Raw genomic sequence first — 25,392 nt, forward strand, 5'->3', positions numbered from 1 at the left:
ATACGGACCTTTGTTGGCAAGGTGATGTCTCTACTTTTTAAGATGCTGTCTAGGTTTGTCATTGCTTTTCTCCCAAGAAGCAGGCGTATTTTAATTTTGTGGCTGCTGTCACCATCTGCAGTGACCTTGGAGCCCAAGAAAGTAAAATCTCTCACTGCCTCCATTTCTTCCCCTTCTATTTGCCAGGAGGTGATGGGACCAGTGGCCATGAATATAATAGCTGCCAAATGACAGAGATAAAATACTGCGGATGATAAAAGCTAATGAAAGACTGATAAAAATAATAAAAACCACATCAACTGATGCGGAGCTCAAGTTGACGCTACCACTAACGACACCATTTTGACCTTCCACCAACAGGGCTGATCTGTTATTACCCTGGCTGGTACCTTTCCCGGGAAAATCAGAGGCTCACTGTCAGGTTCCTATTGGAAGACCAGACAAACGCCAGAACATTAGCAGCGGCAAAGTTTTTATCGGTGGTTGCAAAAACCAGTGATCCCTATATTCTGAATAAAATGCTTGTTTAACCTGGAGGTAGGCTGTCTGAATTGTGCATTGCTTTGTAACGATTTGTTGGGTCTCTTGACCGTAATAAAGATTGATGATGATATAGTTACACTAGTGGGAGCCAGTTTTCCCACCCCACACGCTGCCAGGATTGGGGGCTCAGGGACAGGACAGGTTAGAAGGAAAGGGGAGAACATTTCACTAGGCTAGGCAGAAATGTTTGCACTGATGGCACCCTTGGTACTTTGAATTCCACCCCAAATAATCCTAAAATGGGTCCAGTTTGTTTTCTAGATGGGCTATTATTATTACTATGAGCGTTATGTATTAAGATTAGTGGTAGTTCTCACTCAGGGCCACCAGCATGTTAATGAAGGATTGAAAACTGTTGCTCCTGATTGGTTAGCTAGTTGTGAGTTGTTACTGTTTCAGGTAGGTAAAGGGACCCCTGACCATTAAGTCCTGTCGTGGCCGACTCTGGGGTTGTGGCACTCATCTCGCTTTATTGGCCGAGGGAGCTGGCGTACTGCTTCCGGGTCATGTGGCCAGCATGACTAAGCCGCTTCTGGCGAACCAGAGCAGCGCACGGAAACGCCGTTTTCCTTCCTGCTGGAGCGGTACCTATTTATCTACTTGCACTTTGACGTGCTTTTGAACTGCTAGGTTGGCAGGAGCTGGGACCGAGCAACGGGAGCTCACCCCATCGCAGGGATTCGAACCGCCGACCTTCTCATCGGCAAGTCAGGACCTAGGCTCTGTGGTTTAACCCACAGCGCCACCCGCGTCCCCCTGTTGCAAGTTACTTAGTATTGTATAAAGCAGCCAGCTAGATTGCAGTCAGTCTGATTCCAGGAGCAGTTCTAACTGCTGCAATAAAGAGCCGTGAATCCAACAGAGCTGTGTCCTTTGTCCATCTTTTCCGCTATTCAACAATTAGCATTTCCAGTAGTAGTTTAACCGGGCACGTACCAAATTCAGGAGGAAATCCTTGTAGATTTGCAATTTCTCTTGGAGTAAAGTACCGCAGTTTAAGCGTCGACAGCTTCGTAAGCTTCTCGTCTTCGGACAAGCCCTCGAAGGATTTGAACACCGATTCCAGCTGTGGGGAAACACACAAGTTAACAAGTGAACCAATCGCTTTACAGAATTCCTATGCGTTTCTTCTTTAGCAATTGATTGCATACCACATTTGCCACAACACTCCCTGAAGGAGCCTTTAGGAGAGCTGAGTTGAAACTTTAATTGTCACAAGCCCATCGGATTTTGTGTTGCAAAATGGGGAGGAAGAGATGACCCAAGAAGCAGGTTTTCCTTCAGGCACCCACAAGGGTCCAGGAATGTAAGGGGCAAGCTATTATTATTATTATATATTTCATTTCTATACTGCTTTATATTCTAAGAAAAATCTTAAAGCAGTTTGCAGCATACGAAAACATCAGTAAAACAATCCGGAATCAAACATTTCTGAAAAAAGACAAATACAAAGTATACAGTCAAAGCAACATAATTAACAGGAAACTAAAATATTGCCTTAAAAGATTTCAAAATGAAACATTACAAAGGAGGTAAACTGCAGAATACATATATAACACAAAGTTAGCAAAAAATAATAATTTTAGACAAACATTGCTAAGTGAAGCCAAATTCAAAATACACATTTAAAACAGCATACTTAACAAGAGAATAAAATACTATCATAAGCATGATAACATTTAAATGGTTTCTCCCCATGTGAGTTCGTTGGTGTTTTCTAAGAGCTCCTCTCTCACTGAAACTCTTCCCACAATCCATACATTTAAATGGTTTCTCCCCAGTGTGACTTCGTTGATGCACAGTGATTTCCCCCTACAAATTGAGCTCTTTCCACACTGCAAACATTTATATGGTTTCTCCCCCTGTAAGAGTCAGCTGATGATTTCTAAGCACTCTACTCTTGCTGAAGCTCTTTCCACAATCCATACATTTATAGGGTTTCTCCCCGGTGTGAGTTCGTTGATGTACACTAAGTGTTCCATTTTCACTGAAGCTTTACGCACTCCATACATTGAAAAGGTTTCTCTTTTTGATTGTACATACCCATATTTTTATTTGATTAAATATGGGATTCCGGGTTGATTTCTGCAAACTGTTTCGCTGCTTATACATCTGGAGGAAAGCTTTGAAAACACACCTAAATACACCTCAAAACTAATCAAGGGACATATAAACAAAACCACTGTACCTGAATCTCCTCTGCTGTCTGCAACACGGAGCCAGTTCCTTCTATATAGTGACCATACCTTAAAAAAAAATCATTTGAACAAGATATTAAGATTCTGGTGAGATTTCCAGAATTGATGGGAGTGCAGAGGTTAAGAAGGCAGAACTTGCAAAAGAATCTGCACAAAACATTCTTATCGAATGCAGCCAATCTGTGTGTGTGTGGAAAATTAGCCAGTATGAACTTTAAAAATAGAAGACCATAAAATGCTCTCCATCCAAATAGGATTTTATTCCCAGTTTTCCCTACTTACACTCCAGAGCCAGGAATTTCATGCTGTCTGTCATTTTCTCCCTTTCAGACTTCCATTCTAAAAAACAGGTAAAGGGACCCCTGACCGTTAGGTCCAGTCATGGCCGGCTCTGGGGTTGCAGCACTCATCTTGCTTTACTGGCCGAGGGAGCCGGCCTACAGTTTCCGGGTCATGTGGCCAGCATGACTAAGCCGCTTCTAGCGAACCAGAGCAGCGCATGGAAACGCCGTTTACCTTCCCGCCAGAGCGGTACCTATTTATCTACTTGCACTTTGAGGTGCTTTCGAACTGCTAGGTTCCACAGGAGCAGGGACCGAGCAACGGGAGCTCACCCTGTTGCGGGGATTCAAACCGCCGACCTTCTGATCAGCAAGTCCTAGGCTCTGTGGTTTAACCCACAGCGCCACCAAAAGCAGTTCGATCGAGCTACCCAACCTCGCTGATCCTCAACTAGAAAAAGTAAGAATTTCATTGACATTCATGACACCTAACGAGCTGAGAATCAGCGGCAGTTTAATGAGGAATAGGTACATTACGCTGCATAATGCATCGTCCGTCTTGAATAAAGCATACAAAGTACACTAAATTATTTTGCCGAAAAACAACAACCCAATAGCATCGTTTTGCTCTCGGGGTAGCTAAGTTTATTTGAAAGCCATTCAACATTGTCCTTTGTGAGCCTTCTTTGGGGCTGGGTGTTCTCACAGCCTAGTCTGCTCTTAATAATAATAATAATAATAATAATAATAATAATAATAATAATAAAACAGTATATATATAAAGCAGATAATTAAATGAGCAAATTAAATGACTGGATATGCAGAAGAAAAAATGTAAGGAACTGCAGAAAGACAGGGAAGGAAGTCAAACTTTGAAATGTGAAATTGATTGTCAAACTAATGAAATGTATAAACTTGAAAAATATAAAAAAAACCTTTCTTTTTTTAAAAGTTAGGAATGGTTCTGATGACATTCCACTCTTAACGTGATTAAGATGTGACACCAGAGAGGGTGTGCTGCACAGTAACCAAGGAGACAGCGGAAGAACACGGTTAGGAAGAGTGTGTCCCAGAAGAGTCTGGTTTATTGGCTAGCTTTTAAAAAAGAAAGCTACAAAGAAAATATTGTACAGTATTCTGACATAATTATAATAAATAATAATAATAAATTTTATTTATACCCCGGGCTCAGGGCGGCTAACACCAATAAAGTCACAGTAAAAAAATCACGGGAGGGGGAGGGGGAGGGGGAAACCAATTTAAAATACAGATTAAAATGCAATTTAAAATGCAGCCTCATTTTAAAATAGCTGATAAATCAAGACCATAAGGGGAGGGAAACATAAGGGTCCAACTGAGTCCAACCAAAGGCCAGGCGGAACAGCTCTGTCTTGCAGGCCCTGCGGAAAGTCGTCAAATCCTGCAGGGCCCTAGTCACTTGTGACAGAGCATTCCACCAAGTCGGGGCCAGTGCTGAAAAGGCCCTGGCTCTAGTTGAGACCAATCTAACCTCCTTGAGACCTGGGACCTCCAAAGTGTTGTCATTTGTGGACCTTAAGGTGGCGGTCCTGTAGGGACGTGGGTCCTGTAGGTACGCTTTAAAGGTCAAAACCTTTAATATTCTGATAATATTCCCCAACTCTGTGTTTCCCAAACTTGGGTCTCCAGCTGTTTTGGAACTACAATTCCCATCCTCCCTAACTGCTGGTCCTGCTAGCTGGGGATGATGGGAGTTGTAGTCCAAAAACAGCTGGAGACCCAAATTTGGGAAACTGCACCAACTCGTAATTTCAAGAGACACTTACCCTTTTGTGAAGCACGTCGATCTTCTGCAAGAGGGGGTGACGATGTCTAGCAGGAAAGCGTAACGCAGTAAGGACTTCGCGGGCAGGAAGTACTGATTCATTTCTTCGTCGTCATCTTGGAGATACGCTTTTAGCATTTGCACAGAGAGGTCCCTGTCCACTTGCTGTTTCCTTTCCAGCTGTTCTGCTGTTTCAATTGCACAAAACAAATGAAATACCGTGAAAAATCCCTGAACTGAGAAGGAATCGACTAGAAATATTATCTTGTGGAAATAAACTAAATAATAATAAAAATCAAAAAGCTGAAGGGAAAAAATGAGAAAACCTAAAATTGGACAAAGCCTTAAAGGAATGCCAGCTACAAACCTCATTTCACTTTCCTCAGAATGAAATAAGATATACAATATCTTTATTGTCCTTGTCCCATACAGAACAATGAAATTGAAAAACTACATAAAACTACTACAAAACTACATAAAACTACTACAAAACTACATAAAACTACATAAAACATTCAAAACCCCCTAAAAAACTCTGAAACCCCATTTTAAAATACAGTATACTATAGAGACCCCTTATGCTGTGTTTAGAACCAGAATTGCATTTGCGTAGAAACTGTTTCTCAGGCGGCTAGTCCTGGTCTTTATAACCCTGTACCTTCTTCCAGAAGGCAGAAGCTGAAAGAGATCATTTCCGGAGTGCGCACTATTCTGCGCTATCTCTGCCGCTTTCTCATGGCACCTGGAAGCGTAGATTTGATCCAAGGTGGGAAGAGTGCACCCAATTATTCTCTCTGCAGTCTTTGCAACCTTGGACAGCGTTGTTTCTCCCCTGACCGTGCAGCTCCCAAGCCACACAAACAGACCATAATTTAAGTGCAATGGTAAAATGCCATCAACAGGTCCTTTGAGAGATTGTTTTTCCGGAGGATTCTCAGAAAATATAACCTCTGCTGTGCTCTCTTCACCAGGTCTTTGCTGTTTTCTCCCCAGGTTAGGTCGTCCCTCAACTCCATTCCCAGAAATGGAAATAGAAAAATCGTAAACTTTAAATGACGGAAATTCAAAAATAGGGGGTAGAAACACCCCCCCCAAAATTCTGAAGTATTATAATCCTAGCTTGACCCAGGTAAAGCAAAGCGCAGTAATAAAGGATTGAGGACTCAAAGGCAGTGGCGTAGCGTGGGTTGTCAGCACCCGGGGCAAGGCAAGTGATTTGCGCCCCCTAACCCGTGGATTTGCGCCCCCTAACCCGTGGATTTGCCCTAACCCCAGATGTTGCGCCCGGTGCGGCCGGCCCCCCCTGCACCCCCCACGCTACGCCACTGCTCAAAGGTACGGTTTCTAATAGTGAATTTACAAAAAAACCAAAAACGGTTTGGAAACCTGTTTCAAGCTTGAAAAGGAAGTCCTGTGGGCGTTGTTTGCCATCATTTTCATAACCAGAGTCTGGGTGTTTTGCAGCCTTTGGGAAGCTGTGCTCGGCCGAGGCTGCAGGAACTCTGGACGTCTCTGAACTCGCTGGCTCCTGGCTTGGGAAATCTGTCAGTATCTGAACATGAAACAAAAAGGTGCAAGCAAATTAAGGCAGTTTTATCTCTTCTGGGTTTAAGTAAAAACCCACTAGTTCCCTGACTGTCATTGCTGAACTACTCCAAATTATGTGATCTTTTTAATATTTTTTTTTGCAATTCATCTTTCTTAGTTTCTTTTGACAAACATCCATGAAATCACTTTGTAACATCTCAACTTTCCCGTTACTAAGCATGTGATTCTAAAACATAATAAAGAAAACAAAAATATGTATTCATTTAATTCATTTGTATTCCATTTGCCCTTGACTCCCCTCCCCTTACTTGGGTCCTCTATCATGATGTATCTATAAATTTGATAACCTACTTTCCCTCAATATTTTAATATTTTTCCTTACAGGAGTTATTCTAAATCAGTCAAAAATTTTAATTCTCCATAATGGACTTTCAGATACTGTTTAAATATATTCCAATCATTTTTAAATTTTTGTTTCGTTTGATCTCTTATCTGCCCTGTCAGATTACCCATCTTGCCTGTACTCCATCAATTTAATCCACCCATCTTTCTTTGTGGGGAAGATCTCTGCTTTCCAATTCTGAGCGATTTTAAAAGGGAATGGGATGTCGATGAGGTCAACCAAAGGACTGGTTAAAAAGGAACTTATATTCGCTTTAATAAGATTGTCATGTATATTCTTTTTAAGAGGGACAAGAAGGGATCTTACCAGGAATCTTATAAAGACAGAAGTTCAGACAAAACTGCAACAAGCAAACCGCTGTGCGTTTAAAGAGGAATGTTTAAACTCTGCTAAGACATAGAACTTGCTAACGCAAGTTAGGAAGGATATCATTATGTAGCCTTTTAGACTTTACTGATTGGTTGGGTGAGCGTAGCTCCCGGAGAGGAAGGAAGGAGTCAAAAGACGCTGAGGTTGGTTCAGAGAAAGAGTTCTTTATTTCTGCTCTCCGGAGCAGCAGAAAGGCACTTGCGTGGTCAGTTCACAGCAAGCCCAAAGAAAGAAAGACTTCACATAGTATATATCCCCTCCAGGCACTCTCTCCCCCCTTCCCCAGGAATCCAGCCTCGTATGTTCATACACGTAAATTGACATCCACAGATGTTCCTTGTACGTAAGTTGACATTCATGACCATAAACAGATGTTCCTGTTCCGGTACTATTATCTTGGGGTAAGAAGGTCACCCAGTTATAGGAGTTTCCCTTGACGCCATCTCTGTCTCCAGCCGTGAGGTCTGACAGACCTGTCTTGCAGAGTCTGTGCATCAGTGTGTCAGGATATTTACAACCTACAAGATAAGATAAGCCCCAGCTCTGCCGTCCCGTCTCCACTTCGGAACTGACAAGGCCATCCATTAAGCGTCACATACTGATAAAGGAGAGGGCTTCTTGTTGGGTTCTTGCTGGGTTCTTGTTATACATTGGCTCAAGTTAATAGATTTTAGGTAACGGAGAAGGGCCCATTTTTAGACTGACTGCACAGTCGGGTTTTAGATTTGGGAAACCCATTCCTTCAATTAAACAATATATCCTCTCCTGGCTCCCTGAACATTCCCACACTGGCTCCCAGAGAAGAGATCGCAGCAGGTTTATTGCCTCCCTGTCTTTGGCTACTGTGCTGAGCTAAGCTGTGGTATTGCAAAGAACAGAGAAAACAGCCTCACCTTACCAGGGTCTTGAAAAGGAAAAGGCTCGGACTGAAGCCTTGCGATCAGGAAGTACCTTAGTCTTGAGTTTGGGATGCCAAGCTGCAAGGGGAAAGACTGCAATAAGTAAATGAGGCCCACAGCAGAACAGCCAAGTTATCAAAACACCAGGTTTTATTATAACAAAAGAATAACACTGTCCTAAACGGGGGGGGGGGTGTCTTCTGGCGGTTCCCTCACTGCGAGAAGTGAAGCTACAGGGAACCAGGCAGAGGGAATGTGTGATGTGCTATTATGTGTGATGTTCTATTATGTTTTTTCATATGCTGGAAGCCACCCAGAGTGGCTGGGTTTACCCAGTCAGATGGGCAGGGTACCAATGCCATCATCATCATCATCAAGCCCTAGTTGGAGTAGCCTTGATCCAGGTTGGGGTCTGCTAATCAAACCTTAAATTGTCCCAGGCTATCTACAGGCCTTGAGCAAAAAATGACTCCATAACACAGGGGTAGGCAACCTAAGGCCCATGGGCCGGATCCGGCCCAATCGCCTTCTAAATCTGGCCAGCGGACAGTCCGGGAATCAGCGTGTCTTTACATGAGTAGAATGTGTCCTTTTATTTAAAATGCATCTCTGGGTTATTTGTGGGGCACAGGAATTCATTCATTTTTTTCTTCAAAATATAGTCCAGCCCACCACATGGTCTGAGGGACGGTGAACCGGCCCCCAGCTGAAAAAGGTTGCTGACCCCTGATATAGACCCCTGCCTTAACTCATTCCAAACAAGAGCTGGTAAGAGGTAATTAATGAGTCCCTAACAAATTGACGCAGGTGGTGTCGTGGGTTAAACCACTGCGCCTAGGGCTTGCCGATAGGGGGTCGGCGTTTCAAATCCCCATGATGGGGTGAGCTCCCAATGCTCGGTCCCTGCTCCTGCCCACCTAGCAGTTCAAAAGCACGTCAAAGTGCAAGTAGATAAATAGGTACCGCTCCAGCAGCAAGGTAAACGGCGTTTCCGTGGGCTGCTCTGGTTCGCCAGAAGTGGCTTAGTCATGCTGGCCACGTGACCCGGAAGCTGTACGCCGGCTCCCTCAGCCAATAAAGCGAGATGAGCGCCGCAACCCCAGAGTCGGCCATGACTGGACCTAATGGTCAGGGGTCCCTTTACCTTTACCTATATACCCCCCTCGGACATGGGTGGCACTGTGGGTTAAACCACAGAACCTAGGACTTGCTGATCAGAAAGTCAGCATTTCAAATCCCCGCGACGGGGTGAGCTCCCGTTGCTCGGTCCCTGCTCCTGCCCACCTAGCAGTTCGAAAGCATGTCAAAGTGCAAGTAGATAAATAGGTACCACTCCGGCGGGAAGGTAAATGCATAGCTGTCAACTTTGCCCTTTTCTTGCAAGGAATCCTATTCGGAATAAGGGAATTACCCTTTTAAAAAGGGAAAGGTTTACAGTTATGGGTAAACGGCATTTCCATGTGCTGCTCTGGTTTGCCAGAAGCGGCTTAGTCATGCTGGCCACATGACCCGGAAGCTGTACGCCGGCTCCCTCGGCCAATAATGCGAGATGAGCGCTGCAACCCCAGAGTCGTCTGTGACTGGACCTAATGGTCAGGGGTCCCTTTACCTTTACTAACAAATAGACAACGGGAGAAATTCAACTCCAAAAGGGCAGATTGATGGACTGCAGACTGGCTTTCTGATAGATTCTCCAACAGGGAAACAGAGACAGCAAGCACAATTTAACACAGAAGCGAATATAGCTGGTTATTTTATATAAAAACAGGATCAATAATCATTTCTGACCCCGCAGTAACACTACGTAAAAAGACTGACTACCCAATCATCTTTTTCACACACTAAAAGCATAGATCTACAATGGAACTTTCAGAGTTTGATTAATTTTTGGTTATGACATTACTCACGCAAGTTGGAGATAAGAGAAATTCTTGATACGTAAATCCACACTTCTCTAGTGTTCGTATGAGTTCATCTCTGGCAATACAATACATATATGCATATTAAAAAACTATGAATTGGACTATGACAAGTTAAATGCCTCAGGTGTTGTGCTATGTATATTTTCTGCTAGCAAACTGTTGCGCTGAGTCACCCGGACTTAGATGACCACCAAAAGCCTCCTTCCAATGCAAATATTATATTTTCTATGTGAAATCTCCCCCCCCCCCAGAAAACAGCATTTTTCAGCCTGAAAAGACCTTTTGCATCATTTCTGTGATTATCTCCCACCCCTCCAGCAAATAAGTAATTCCACCAAATGTTATGTACTGATCTTGGATCCTAGAACAATAGGTAGATAGGATCCTAGAATGCAACAACCTGATTGGTCTGCAGGAGCAGCCCAATCAGACTCCAGGAGGGAAGCAGAACTAGCCAATCAGACGGGACCCATTGTGTAAATAATGTATATAAAGCCTGAGGTTTGGGGGGAATTTCATTCACTGTTTACAAGCTGAAACAAAGAACATGAAATCACTTTGCGACTCGGTATATTTCACCATACCTAGCAGAAGATGTTTCGAAGCCTTTGACGTTTTCCAAAAGTAAATATTTGGGTAGCTTGGCTAGTCTGCAAAAGAATTTGTTTATAAAGGATAGTTAATAAAGCGAGAAGGTTTGGATCAACATTTCCATTAAACTAAGATGCCTTCTGCATTTGACATCTGAACAGTGCGGCAGCACATTTCTCTCAAAAGATGACCAGATAATAATAATAATAATAATAATAATAATAATAATAATAATAATAATTTAAAAATTCAGCATTTCTAAGATCAGGGGCCCCAGGCAAAGAAAGCATGTGATCGTTATTTCAGTAACACAAGAGTAGTGGAATCTGAATACTGATCCTGTGTATTTGAGAGCTTGCAGCGTCACTCAGAGATGCTTAGCCAGCGAAGATTAGAAGTGTGTTTGCAGACTTCCAGGTAACATTACCCACCCAAACTAGACTCTTCTCAGGGTTGGAGAGGCTGCACAAAACGGTTTGCTTACAGAGCAGTATTTCTGTGTGTATTTCAGAATATCTAGAGGAGGGAAATCGCCTTCAGGAAAGTCACTTTTGAGTTGATTACCTGGGAAGAATATCCAGAATATAGAGAAAGCTCCGGGTCCTGGGGTCCGAAACATCGCCCTGTCGGCCGATTCTGCAGAGAAGGAAGAGAGCAGAATCAAAGCTATTGGCAAACGTGACTTAACTTTCTTGCATGCAGCTTTGAGTTCTGACTGGAGAATTTATTCCATCTTTCATTTCACAGAAATAACAGTTTTGTGTGGAAGCCCTACTCAGGCTAGACCCTTGGAATTAACAGACATGCCTAACTTAGAGAGATCACTCTCAGTGGGTCGACGGCAAGTAAAACTTAATATTTGTTAATTAAATTTATTAGTATTTATTTATTAAATTTGTATGCCACCATATATATCTATAGGTTTTATCATTTGCCTGGTACAATGTACAGGAGATCTCCCTATTCCCAGCCTAACAGGTGACCAACACAAATCTGACGGCCAGTAACTCAGCTGTTCACATTTCTGCTTTCATTCCCTTTCATCTAACAGTTTTGGGTTTTTTTTACTTTATTAAATGTCATTAATTTTTGTACTATTGTACTTCATTTTAAAAAAAAAACCTTAAATGAAAAAGAAGTCAAGCTATCCGATATCCCTTCTGGAAGCATTTAATATTGTAAGATATACATCAGCGCATATTTTCCTCTCTTTTTAAACAGAAACATGGAATTTGAAACACGCACCTCGTAAAGGGTTGGCAAGGAGGGCTCATCAAGATCATATCAAAAGACAACCTGTCAAAGTCCTTCAGTGATATTCCCTAAATAAATAAATCAGTTAGGCATTTTACATTATGAATAGGATAATAATATTTTTCTATTTATACCCCGCCCTTCCCGGTTCAGAAAAAAAGGGGTCAGGGCGGCTAACAACAAATTTAAAACACTTAATTGATGCAAGAAAAAACAACATAAAATATGGCATAAAACATGAATAATAATAAATTCAGAATTCAAAAATCAATTTAGGGGGAAATCCATCCAATAAACATTAGATGATCACCAGGGCTAGCTGGCTAAATTAGTCCTATTTGGGCCAGTGAGGAGACCAGGGGAGAATTAGCTGTGGTATCCCAGAGCGTGTAATCTTCATAAAAAGGGGAAGGGGAGGGAAGAAAGGGAAATAAAAGACCAGGCTAAGTTCAAATTGAAAGCCAGGCAGAGTAGCTCTGTCTTACAGACCCGATGGAAGGAGGTTAAATCCTGCAGGGCCCTGGTCTCATGGGGCAGAGCATTCCACCAAGTCGGAGCCATCACTGAAAAGGCCCTGGCCCTGGTGGAGGATAATCTGACTTCCTTAGGGCCCGGGACCTCTAAACTATGGTTATTCATGGACCTTAAGGTCCACGGTGGGGCAGACCAGGAGAGGCGATCCCATAAATATGAGGGCCCTAAGCCACAAGGGCTTTCATTCTTTCCTTCTGTGTTAAAATAGCATGTGTTCACATTCTATTTTGCATGTTGCCGCTTTAGCTTATAAAAGTAACGCCGCTAAATCCAGATGTTTTGTCATAAGGATAGCCGTTCTCTAAGACACAGACGATGTTCTTTGCAGTTGCGGTTAAGTCCCGTCAAAGGGCCAGTAGGACTGTGCATAGCCCAGAATTTTATTAGCTAATCCCTTTAAGAGAACAGCAGAAATAGCTCCAAAATTATTCCAACGAGATTAACAGTGGAAGCTTACAAAAATAAAATAAAATAAAAATAGATTAGAAACCTTTCAAAACATTGTTAAAATTTAAACGGCTGTAAGAAGAAAACACTGCATTTTTAAGAGAGTTGTCAAACAAAAGTTCTTGGCAGTCATAGAGTTAATAGAATTGTACACTTGGAGGGGACCCTGGAGATCATCCAATCCAACCCCCTGAAATGCAGGAATATGCTGCTGAGCTGTCCCATACGGGGACTGAACCAGCAGTGAACACAGTTCTTTAAGGGCGAGTGATCTGTGTTCACAGCAGGCCGTCCAGTGCTGGATTTATATATAAGCTGAACAAGCTATAGCTTAGGGCCCCACTCTCTTGGGGGCCCCCCCCAAAAAGATAATAAAATAAATAAAATAAAACCTACATACAGCAACAGTGTTTTGTTTGCTCTCAGCCTGGCTTCGGCTGGGGAGGGCGGGATATAAATAAAATATTATTATTTTACTATTTGTGTTGTGTAGGCTATGATGGAAGTCAGGGGCCCCGCCTGCTAGCCTGCTCCCTAAAATATCACTGGTTTGCTCCTTTCTATATATAGGGTGCCTACATTCTGCATGTGCAAATGGCTTTAGATACCTGTTGGGTCCATAAATTAGCATATATTCAACACAAAAAACAGTGACAATTTGTTGTTGACAAAGGACAGCTGGACATAGAAAGGGCCCCATTACCTTCAGGAGCTGAGGGCCGCATCAAACCTAAATCCGGCCCTGACCGCCACCCTATCTGCAACACAGTGGCATAGCGTGGGGGGTGCAGGGGGGGCCAGCCGCACCGGGCGCAACATCTGGGGGTTAGGGTTAGGGGGCGCAAATTACTTGCCTTGCCCCGGGTGCTGACAACCCACGCTACGCCACTGCTGCAACATAAGGTACCAACTTCAATGTCTGATCTGCGTTCAAGGGCAGCCCCACATAAGACGGCTTTACAGTAATCCAGCCTCAAAGTTAACCAGCAACACAGGTCCCTGTGGCTTTGGTGGAAACACCCAGTTTGCTTTCTTACTCATCCTGATCTGTCAGTTCGACCCGGACTGAGATCAGAGCTCCAAATTGGCAAGGGAATTTTGGCATCGTTCCGATATATCGTTCCGATATATTTGGCATGTTCAAATATATAAAAGGATGTCCCATAGAGGAGGGAGAAAGGTTGTTTTCTGCTGCTCCAGAGAAGCGGACACGGAGCAATGGATCCAAACTACAAGAAAGAAGATTCCACCTAAACATTAGGAAGAACTTCCTGACAGTAAGAGCTGTTGGACAGTGGAATTTGCTGCCAAGGAGTGTGGTGGAGTCTCCTTCTTTGGAGGTCTTTAAGCAGAGGCTTGACAACCATATGTCAGGAGTGCTCTGATGGCGTTTCCTCCTTGGCAGGGGGTTGGACTCCATGGCCCTTGTGGTCTCTTCCAACTCTAGGATTCTATGATTCTACTCACCTCGATCGTCTTAGGCCACAGTGGTGTGGCAGGGAAGTTGTGAATGTAAACCTCATTGGCCACTGTGTTCACATCAACGGCGGCCACAATTTTGGCAGGGATTCCGCTTGCTAGAATTCAAGCAGGGAACAGTCAGGAGAGTCGATTTAAGAAGAAGACCACCACTTTTTAATCATTTAGTTAACAATTATGTCCTCCATAAACTCAGTTGTGCTTATTGCTGTTGCTTAAATAAAACTGCTAGTCAACTGCTCTAGTAATAATAATAATAATATTTTTTATTTATACCCCGCCCTCCCTCGCCAGAGCCAGGCTCAGGGCGGCTAACACCAATAAAATCACAGTAAAAACGGAAAGGGGCTGAGGAAATAATAATTTATTTATACCCCACCCATCTGATTGGATTTCCCCAGCGACTCTGGGAAGCTTCCAGCAAAATATCAAAATATAATAATTCATCAAATGTTAAAAGCTTCCCTAAACAGGCCTGCCTTCAGATGTCTTCTAAAAGTCAGGTAGTTGTTTATTTCCTTGACATCTGAAGGGAGGGTGTTCCACAGGGTGGGTGCCAACACTGAGAAGGCCCTCTGCCTGGTTCCCTGTAACCTCACTTCTCACAGGGAGGGAACCGCCAGAAGGCCCTTGGAGCTGGACCTCAGTGTCTGGGCTGGACGATGGGGGTGGAGACGCTCCTTCAGATATACTGGACCGAGGCCGTTTAGGGCTTTCAAGGTCAGCACCGACACTTTGAACTGTGCTCGGAAACGTACTGGGAGCCAATGCAGGTTTTTCAGGACTGGTGTTATGTGGTCTCGGCGGCCACTCCCTGTCACCAGTCTAGCTGCCGCATTCTGGATTAATTGCAGTTTCCGGGTCACCTTCAAAGGCAGCCCCATATAGAGCGCATTGCAGTAGTCCAAGCAAGAGATAACCAGAACATGCACCACTCTGGCCAGACAGTCCGCAGTCAGGGAGGGTCTCAGCCTGCGTACCAGATGGAGCTGGTAAACAACCGCCCTGGACACAGAATTGACCTGCGCCTCCATGGACAGCTGTGAAGTGGTCACACTGGGAAATAGTAAAGTCCTGGCTTTTTAAATCTGCAGCCATTGAAAACTTCAAGTAAACTTTATTTCCATGCTACAATGGTGCCTCGCAAGACGAAATTAATCCGCTCCGTGAGGCTCTTCGTATAGCAGATTTTCGTCTTGCGAAGCAAGCCCATTGACAGTTTAGCGGATTAGCGCTATTACTGGTTTAGCGGCTTTTAGCGGATCAGCTGAGAAGCGGCTTAGGGCTTAGGAAAAGGGGGGGGGAGGGAAAAAACCCCGCAGGAACTGCAAGACATTTTCGTCTTGCGAAGCAAGCCCATAGGGAAATTCGTTTTGCGAAGTGCCTCCAAAACGGAAAACCCTTTCGTCTAGCGGGTTTTCCATCTTGCGAGGCGTTCGTCTTGCGGGGCACCACTGTATTCCATGCTACATGTAAAAGTACAGGACCCCTAAGACACCACAAACAATAACTGCTGGAGTTTTTAATTCCCAGCACCCAGCCCTACTCCCTTGAAACCAAACATGTTTATGTGGGAGGTTATTCCAGTTAAATTAATCAACTCAAAATAATCAATAAGGTCTCTCTTCAACCCAGGTGTGTGCTGTGTCCCTGTATTTTGGGGCACCTCTAGTTGTTCAGATGATTAAGGGTTCTACTCCAGATAGCCATGTAATTGCAAACCAATGTGTTTAAATTGTTAAATTAGTATTTGCAGTTCTTCTTTTTCCAGCCAAAGAGTCATCCTGTATTGTAGTCTCTTTTTTTAATGCTTTATTTTTATGTACAAATCATAGGCGCAAAATCAAAAAGATACAGAGCTTTCAAAAGATACATGAATTTCATCACGTCGTAATTTCAGTGATAACTTCCCGTCCCCCCCAACTGAGGGTCCCAATTACTATTATGACAGTGGTACCTCGGGTTAAGTACTTAATTCGTTCCGGAGGTCCGTTCTTAACCTGAAACTGTTCTTAACCTGAAGCACCACTTTAGCTAATGGGGCCTCCCGCTGCGCCGCCGGAGCAAAATTTCTGTTCTCATCCTGAAGCAAAGTTCTTAACCTGAAGCACTATTTCTGGGTTAGTGGAGTCTGTAACCTGAAGCATATGTAACCTGAAGCGTATGTAACCCGAGGTACCACTGTATTTTCTCGTACTGTTCGTTATCACTCTTGAGTTTATCTCATTCTTCTAGCTTTGTAACATTGCCTACTTTTGTACAGCACTCCACCCCCCCAGCCAGAGTCATCTTGTATTGTAGTCAATAGATACAAACCCGTCATGTGAATCCGATATAGTTTTCCCACTGAAGTCAGCCTCTCTAGTAAGTACAGTGGTACCTTGGGTTAAGAACTTAATTCGTTCCGGAGGTCCGTTCTTAACCTGAAACTGCACTTAACTTGAAGCACCACTTTAGCTAATGGGGCCTCACACTGCCACCACACCGCTGCTACGCAATTTCTGTTCTCATCCTGAAGCAAAGTTCTTAACCCGAGGTAATATTTCTGGGTTAGGGGAGTCTGTAACCTGAAGCATCTGTAACCTGAGGTACCACTGTAGTGGTAGGCAAATTGGACCCTCCTACCTCAGACCCAAGCATCAAATTCCCAGACAAGCAAGGGTGCTGTTTAGCAGCAAACAAAGTACAGTGGTACCTCTGGTTATGTACTTAATTCGTTCCGGAGGTCCGTTCTTAACCTGAAACTGTTTTTAACCTGAAGCACCACTTTAGCTAATGGGGCCTCCCGCTGCCGCCGGAGCCCGATTTCTCTTCTCATCCTGAAGCAAAGTTCTTAACCTGAAGCACTATTTCTGGGTTAGCGGAGTCTGTAACCTGAAGCGTATGTAACCCAAGGTACCACTGTACTGGTAGTTTAATTGGCTAATATTCTTCTTGTCTATTAATACAGCATCATTTCCCGTCTCATGGAGAGCTGTAGCACCACAATCTCCAGATCTGATGCTGTTTTGAACAATTCCCCACCGCTCCACCCCGATACCTGAGAACACCTGCACAACAGAACAAAAACTTGAAGTCTGTCACCATCTGCTCTTAAAAAGCTGGTGCACGCCACACTCAGGGGTCAGCAAGCTTTTTCAGCCGTGGGCCGGTCCACCGTCCCTCAGACTGTGTGATGGGCCGGACTATACTTTGAAGGGGAAAAAAATGAACGAATTTCTATGCCCCACAAATAACCCAGAGATGCATTTGAAATCAAAGCACACATTCTACTCATGTGAAAACACCAGGCAGGCCCCACAAATAACCCAGAGATGCATTTTAAATAAAAGCACATGTAAAAAACACGCTGATTCCTGGACTGTCCGTGGGCCGGATTGAGATGGAGATTGGGCCGCATCCGGCCCCTGGGCCTTAGTTTGCCTACCCCTGGATTATGGGATGCAATTCCCTGCTGCAGGTACCACACATCCCATCCCCAGCTGTGAATGTGCAAAGAAGGGCCCTCCGTTGGCTCAGAACCTGTCATGGGCCGATAATAAATAAATAAAGTCTGGATCAGGCAGCTTTGTGATCCGGGTGGCTCTTTAGCTTGTGGAACTTGACGCTGTCCAGTTTCTCAAAGCGCTTTCCGCAGTGCTCGCAAGTGAAGTTGTACTGGGCCTCCGAGGTGTGTTTCTTCATGTGCCAGTTGAGAGACGCTCGCTGCCGGCACTGGTAACCGCAGATCTCGCACTGGAGAGGCGTCTCCCCTGTGTGTGTCCGGCGGTGGACTTCCAGGTGGTTCTTGCGCTTGAAGGATTTCCCGCAGGTCTCGCAGGTGAATTCGCGGACTCCGGAATGGATGATCATGTGTCTCCGGAGATGGTTGGAAAGGTAGAACTTCTTGCCGCAACCTGGGTGGGGACACACCTTTGTCTTCCCCTTCCGGTGGACGAGGTTAACGTGGTTCTGGAAACTGCTAAGTGCTACATACACCTGGGTGCACCCTTCATAGGGGCAATGGAACATCTCCAGCATGCCGTCGGCATCCATCACACGGCCCCTTTTGCTCCTCCGCCTCTTCTCGGGCTCCTTTGGAATCTCGTAGATGATGGAGGACATGTTGATGCCCTCGGTCTCCTCCTCTGCTTCCAGCCCCACACTCTCAGGGTCTGGCTCTGGCTCACAGGGCGTCCTTATTTCCGCCGGGGGCTGCGGCTCCTCCTTTTTGAGCTCCAAAAGCTCCTCGTTTTCTCGTTTGGTTTCGATGTATTCCACACTCTCCATGCTACTGGCCTGTCCGTTCCCAGGCTCCGTCTGAGTGTAGGCCGCTGCCACACCCTCAATCATGGCGCAGGGCAGCTCCTCTGCGCCCGTGCTGGTGACGTTCAGCTGGATGCCCTCGGCCGTGAGGGCATCATAGCCAGGCCCAGCGATGATGATCACCTGTGAGCCCTGCGCCACACCTTGAACGGGACAGCTGGCCACCACCTCGCTAAGCGTCTCTGGCGTCACGTTGTCAAAGAGAGTCCCGTGGCCCGAACTCATCTGCACCGGTACCGGAACGCACACCACAGTTTCCATCGTCTGTGGGCCGCCGAGGGGTGGGCACACGCCAGGCCCCTGCTCTGACGCCAGGTTCTCAATATGGTGCTCAAACGGAATGTGGATGCCGTCCCGAGTTATGAGCCCGCTGGCGCTCTCGCCCTCCTTATTTTCTGTTGGCTGCTGCTGCGTCCGGCCCTCTGACCGCTCTTCGGCCTCCGAGCTGGAGCTCTCGTCGGAATTCCCGCAGCTTCCGGCATGTCCGCCCTCGTTCTCAGAGTCGCTGAGCGGCTTGAGAGGCGAGTGCAAGTCCTGGAAATAGCGGTGGCCCGCTTCGCACTGCCACACGGCTGTCGTGTACATCTCAAAGGTGGGGTCCAGCTCGGAGAGGTGGGGCTCATAGGGGCAGCGGTTTTTGTGGTCTTCGTACCAGATGACGATGTTCTTCAGGCAGTTCACGTTCCGACGCCTTCGCTTCTTCCTTTGCGGCTCGTACGGCAGCTGCTCCCAGAGTTTCCCTCGGCGCCCGGCCCGCTGCTCCCGTTCCAGGCCCAGCAAGTATGCGGCCAGCTTGGCGTCGCTCCAGCCGCTGCGCTGCCTCAGGTTCGACCAGGGGCCGTGGGACTCGCCCAGGTAGACGCGCCGCATGTCGTATTTCTTCCGGGACTCGAGGCGGCGCTGGGCTCGGTCGGACTCTGTGAGCCGCGGCCTACCCCGGGCCTTGCGGCCACCCCGGACTTTCCGGCTCCCCTGTGCTGGGTCTCCATCTCTGGCAGAGGCTTCCTCCTCTTCCTCTTCCTCTTCCTCCTCGGGTTCCCCGCCGTCCTCGTCGCCCGTGGCCGGGCCATGCTCAGAGTCGCTCATCCCTGGCCGGTAGCTAAGGAGGCCCGTTGTTGTCCTAGTGCAATTGCACTTCTGTAGAGAGAATGGGAAACTTGACTTGAGCAGATGGTTGCAATTTCTTGGGATGGATGAGAATTAAAATTAACTTGCTAGAAAACAAGCTACTTCTTTTCTAAACCTCCACAGCATCAAATTTCATGTAAAATTTTTTATTAAGGTTTATAGAGGAAAAATAGAAATCATATCTTCTCCCCTTTTTTTTAACGATACCAAAAATTTAGACAATAGAAGTGCAAAAAGGGGGTGGAGAAAGAAATGAAGGAAAACAACTGAAAAGGGAATTGATATAAAAATTGGACAAAGCGGTGGTCAGGACACACCCCTGTCTTACTCCATTACAGGTGGGTATTAAATAATAATAATAATAATAATAATAATAATAATAATAATAATAATAATAATTTATTATTTATACCCCACCCATCTGGCTTTGCTTCCCCAGCCACTCTGGGCCGTTTCCAACAAAATATTAAAATACCGTAATACATCAAAAAGCTTCCCTAAACAGGGCTGCCTTCAGATGTCTTCTAAAAGTCAGTTGTTTTTTTCTTTGACATCTGGTGGGAGGGCGTTCCACAGGGAGGGCACCACTACCGAGAAGGCCCTCTGCCTGGTTCCCGGTAACTTGGCTTCTCGCAGGGAGGGAACCACCAGAAGGCCCTCAGCGCTGGACCTCAGCATCCGGGCAGAACGATGGGGGTGGAGACTTGTTAACCAACCAGCATGACTGCATCTGACTTTCAAATGTGTGTTTTCATAGAGTGTGAGCAGAGTCTTATCAAGGTTAGTAGCCTCAAACTCTCCCTATAACCTGCTTCTGGGAATTGAATCGAAGGCTGATTTAAAGTCAATAAATGCAGCATGCAGGCCTTCTCTAGTTGCTGACTTTTCAGCAATAAATTGAAGCATTGGTCCCCGATCAACTGTGGATCATCCCACTCTGAAACTAGCTTGCTCATCTTTGAGGATGTTTTCTTGCTCTGTCCAGTCTAATAGTTTCTCCTGCAGGTGCAAGGCATTTAGTGTGCTGGTTACACTCAGGAGACTGATTGGTCTATAGCAGTGTTTCCCAACCTTGGGTCTCCAGCTGTTTTTGGACTACAACTCCCATCATCCCTTGCTAGCAAGACCAATGGTCAGGGATGATGGGAATTGTAGTCCAACAGCAGCTGGAGACCCAAGGTTGGGAAACACTGGTCTATAGTTTGCTGGGTCTGGTATTTCACTTTTTTGTGAATTGGGATTATACCCCAGTCCTAAGGTATATGTCATATGTGGTCAGTACATGTGAATAAAGATGCAAGTATAGGAACCCACCAACCTAATGTTTGCTTTCAGCAATTCAGGGAGTATGTTGTCACACCTGTGAGCTCTGTCTGGTTTTAATTTAGAGATGTCAGATTTGGTGCTTGATAAGTTAGTCCTGACACAAAGATGGTGCTAAAATATGCTACCCAGGAGTTTGGAGAGATAAAGTACAGTGGTACCTCGGGTTACATACGCTTCAGGTTTCAGACTCTGCTAACCCAGAAACAGTACCTCAGGTTAAGAACTTTGCTTCAGGATGAGAACAGAAATCGTGCTCCCGCGGCGCAGCGGCAGCAAGAGGCCCCATTAGCTAAAGTGGTACCTCAGGTTAAGAACAGTTTCAGGTTAAGAACGGACCTCCGGAATGAATTAAGTTCTAAGCTGAGGTACCACTGTATTCCATACCTCTGGTTGTGAACAGGATCCGTTCCGGAGCCCCGTTCACAACATGAGCAGAACACAACCCGCGTCTGTGCGAGCAGCGAAACCCGGAGTTAACCCTTTCCGGTACTTCTGGGTCACCATGGGACGCAACCTGAAAAGATTTAACCTGAAGCAAATGTAACAAGAAGTATGACTGTACTTGCTGTCATTTTTGGCCACACACTCAAACACATGCCAGAAGGTGGCACAGTCTTTCCATGTGTTTCTCTGTCACACATGCCAGGTCAAGTCCTCCATCCATGATCAAGTCATGGATGACAGCTGCCTTGTGAATCATTGACCTGGCATTGCACAGCAGCACCTTCAGGTCATGTGGGTCTGCCTTGTTGATTCCGGTATCCCTCCACTCAAGACAGACCCAGAGGCAGGGATAGTCTTCAAACAATGACTAAACCTGCCTCCTCAGTAATGATGTGGTCTGGTCTTAGCGTAACTCCTCCTCCTGCCCGTGATCACTGAGATCGGGTGTCCCAGTGCATCCCCCCCCCGTGGAACTTGCCCCAGCCATTCTGTTGGCTGGGGCCCACACCAGGCAGCCCTGACCCTCTCCCCTTAAGAACAGAACACAAACCATACAACAAACCAATGAAACAGTAGAACCTAATAATAATAATAATTTACAATTATGCTAAAATTAAACTAATCCCCAGCCCCAACAGAGCCAAAACAAAACAAAAAAAACACAGAATTTTAAATGCCACAGATTAATAATAATAAATAATAATTTATTATTTCTACCCCACCTATCTGGCTGGGTTTCCCCAGCCACTCTGGGCGGCTTTCAACAGAACATTAAAGCACAATAAAACATCAAAAACTTCCCTAAATAGGGCTGCCTTCAGATGTCTTCTAAAAGTCAGGTAGTTTATTTCTTTGACATCCAATGGGAGGGCGTTCCACAGGGCAGGTGCCACCACTGAGAAGGCCCTCTGCCTGGTTCCCTGTAACCTCACTTCTCGCAGTGAGGGAACTGCCAGAAGGCCCTCGGTGCTGGACCTCAGTGTCTGGGCTGTACGATGGGGGTGGAGACGCTCCTTCAGGTCTACTGGACCGAGGCCGTTTAGGGCTTGAAAAGTCAGCACCAACACTTTGAATTGTGCTCGGAAGTGTACTGGGAGCCAATGCAGGTCTTTCAGGACCGGTGTTATGTGGTCTCGGCGGCCGCACCCATTCCCCAGTCTAGCTGCCGCATTCTGGATTAATTGCAGTTTCCGGGTCACCTTCAAAGGTAGCCCCACATAGAGCGCATTGCAGTAGTCCAAGCGGGAGATAACCAGAGCATGCACCACTCTGGCGAGACAGACAGTGGGCAGGGAGGGTCTCATCCTGTGAACCAGATGGAGCTGGTAAACAGCTGTCCTGGACACAGAACTGACCTGTGCCTCCATGGACAGCTGTGAGTCCAAAATGACTCCAAGGCAGCGCACCTGGTCCTTCAGGGGCACAGTTGCCCCATTCAGGACCAGGGAGTCCTCCACACCAGCCCGCCCCCTGTCCCCCAAAAACAATACTTCTGTCTTGTCAGGATTCATCCTCAATCCGTTAGCTGCCATCCATCCTCCAACCGCCTCCAGGGGAATTAGTGGGGATGGGATTGGGGGCAGTTAACCTACTTCTTCCCTGCTTTAAGCGTGGTCTGTGTGAACCTGTTTAGCGTTGTGGGTTTTTTCCTCGGTTAGTTTGGGAGGAATGGGAATGACGTGATGGGGGTATTTTCAACTGTGTCTCTCTCCAGGTGTACCCATTGTTTCGACTCGTCTTCTAGGATATACGGAGTTATGTGGCACTCCCAGGCAGCCTTGCCCCTTGCCCCTTAAGAACAGAATGCAAACTATACAATAAACCAATAAAACAGCAGCAATGTTTTTTAAAAAACCCCAAACCTACATTTATACTAAATTCAGGGACGCGGGTGGCGCTGTGGGTTAAACTACAGAGCCTAGGACTTGCCAATCAGAAGGTTGGCGGTTTGAATCCCCGCGACAGGATGAGCTCCCGTTGCTCGGTCCCTGCTCCTGCGAACCTAGCAGTTCGAAAGCACGTCCAAGTGCAAGCAGGAAGTTAAACAGCGTTTCCGTGCGCTGCTCTGGTTCGCCAGAAGCGGCTTAGTCATGCTGGCCACATGACCCGGAAGCTGTACGCCGGCTCCCTCGGCCAATAAAGCGAGATGAGCGCCCCAACCCCAGAGTCGGCCACGACTGGACCTAATGGTCAGGGGTCCCTTTACCCTTTACCTTTGGATTTCAAAAGTTGTTCCAAGAGCACGACTGACACATCTAGACTCTTAAGCCCAACAGATTACAGACACAAAAGTGCTATAAATACGCTAGGGATTTGAGAGCAGCTGTAGCATATGGAAACCAGCCATACAGGCCTTGATGGACTCGCTCTCCAACCCACAGTAGAAAGTTTCCTGTGTTTGAAGAATGACTCTAGGAAGTGCCAAGATAAATTTCCAAACTTATCTCGTCGGGTGCACAAAATCTACTTAACCTACAAGAAAATGCTAGCTTCCTGGGGCCAGGCATAGGAGCATCGATTCGGCTCCATCCTTTCTCCACTCGCTCACCTGCGTTGCAAATCTTTGCCATTTACGGCGACAAGGCTTAAACAGGAAGCTAATACAAAACTCTTTTAGCAACGTCCAGAAAACAAATTGAGGGGAAATTCCCCATGTTTGAAGGGCGGGTGTGTGTGTGTGTGAGGACCCCTTTCCTGCGTATTTTCTGTGTCTTGGACCTCCTGTTAACAGCACAAGTGCAAGGGGAGTGGGGAAATAATAATCATAATAATCATAATCATAATTTTTTATTTATACCCTGCCCTTCCTGGTTCAAAAACCGGGCTCAGGGCAGCTAACAACAAATTTAAAACCCTGAATTATAAAAGCAGCATAAAATACAGTATAAAAACATGGATAAAAATAAAATACAGTATAAAAACATGGATAACAATAAAATTTGGAAGCCTTCCAGTAGGGATAAAACAAGTGTTCCGGCAACACAAGCAAACTCTGGAGTTTGCAACTGAAGCTGGAAGCTGGACAGAGAGAGAAGGAAAGCCGAACCACAGCAATATTTTGAAGGCCCCTGAAAACTGTCTCCAAAAGCCCTGACTGGGAGAGGAGAAAATCTTGTTTTTCCTATTCCTGATCTGAGCATCTTTCTCCTCCCCAGCCCGGAAGCCAAGCCTTGCAAAGGATGCTCTGGAGGCAGGGATACTGCTGCAGCTTGCATGCATGGTCCAAAATACCTTTCAGCGCCTGGTGCATTCCTCCAATGCCACTATAGAGCTCCAGGACATGCAGGGACTCCATTTCTCCTCTTCCCCAGCAGAAAGTGCAACCACAGCTGGTGCAGCTGGCTCGTCTGCGCCCGCAAGCTGCAAGCAGCAAGCACCTTCCGTTCCGCAGCTCTTTGGTTCCCTCTTTCCTGCCCAGCAACCGTTTCCATTCCCCCCCCCCCCCCAGCCAAAAATCTAGGTAGTCTCCCTCCCCTCACTTTTCCCACGCCTCTAGGGTAACTCCAGGAAAAGGTCGCCCTGCAGACTTCAGCCTCTGCCCGCCCTGATTTGCATCTGCCAAAAAATAAATATTGCAATTTTATTTTATTTTTATTTTGGAGTGTGCAATTCCCCCTCCCTTTTTCAGGGTGTTGTGAGAATTGCAGCCCTGCCTACATGCACATGAGGGGTGCATGTAAATAAACGCTCCCCGTTTGACCGTACCTCCAAGCCAAGCACTGCGGGGGGGGGGAGGAAAAAGACCCCTTTTCTCTGGGTCAAGAAAATCCTTTAAGGCTCAACAGTGCCCCCTACTGTGTCCCCTAGGCGATCTGGCTGAAACGTCTAGTTCTGCAAGCTGGGTAGATTGTTATTCAGGGGTCAGCAAACTTGTTCTTTTTCCCCCAATACTTTTTATTAAATTTTCAAAAACAAAG

At 45.8% G+C, this 25,392-nt stretch overlaps 1 protein-coding gene and 1 long non-coding RNA gene across 5 annotated transcripts in view; one reads left to right on the forward strand and one right to left on the reverse strand.

Annotated features, from left to right (window-relative positions):
* Window positions 1–24,842, reverse strand: part of ZNF653 (zinc finger protein 653) — a 162,496-nt gene extending 137,654 nt beyond the window's left edge. For 3 of the 4 annotated variants that reach the window (XR_014150086.1, XR_014150087.1, XR_014150088.1), the window contains exons 1-2: window positions 24,707–24,842; window positions 17,147–19,714 (exon numbers count right to left, since the gene is read on the reverse strand). Coding sequence is in view for 1 of the 4 variants with exons in the window: in XM_081834357.1 (XP_081690483.1) it covers window positions 17,831–19,663 (1,833 nt within the window). In the remaining 3 variants the exon portion in view is untranslated. Of the gene's footprint in view, window positions 1–16,705; window positions 19,715–24,706 lie in introns of those variants that run through there. The other variant, XM_081834357.1, reaches the window with a different exon arrangement.
* Window positions 15,750–17,469, forward strand: LOC309326128. The gene is made up of 2 exons (XR_014150182.1): window positions 15,750–16,640; window positions 16,957–17,469. It is a non-coding gene; the product is annotated as an uncharacterized lncRNA (long non-coding RNA).
* Window positions 24,843–25,392: the final 550 nt, after the last annotated feature.

Source organism: Podarcis erhardii, assembly GCF_964252035.2.
Source record: "Podarcis erhardii genome assembly, chromosome: 12".
In the NCBI taxonomy this organism is placed as follows: Eukaryota; Metazoa; Chordata; class Lepidosauria; order Squamata; family Lacertidae; genus Podarcis; species Podarcis erhardii.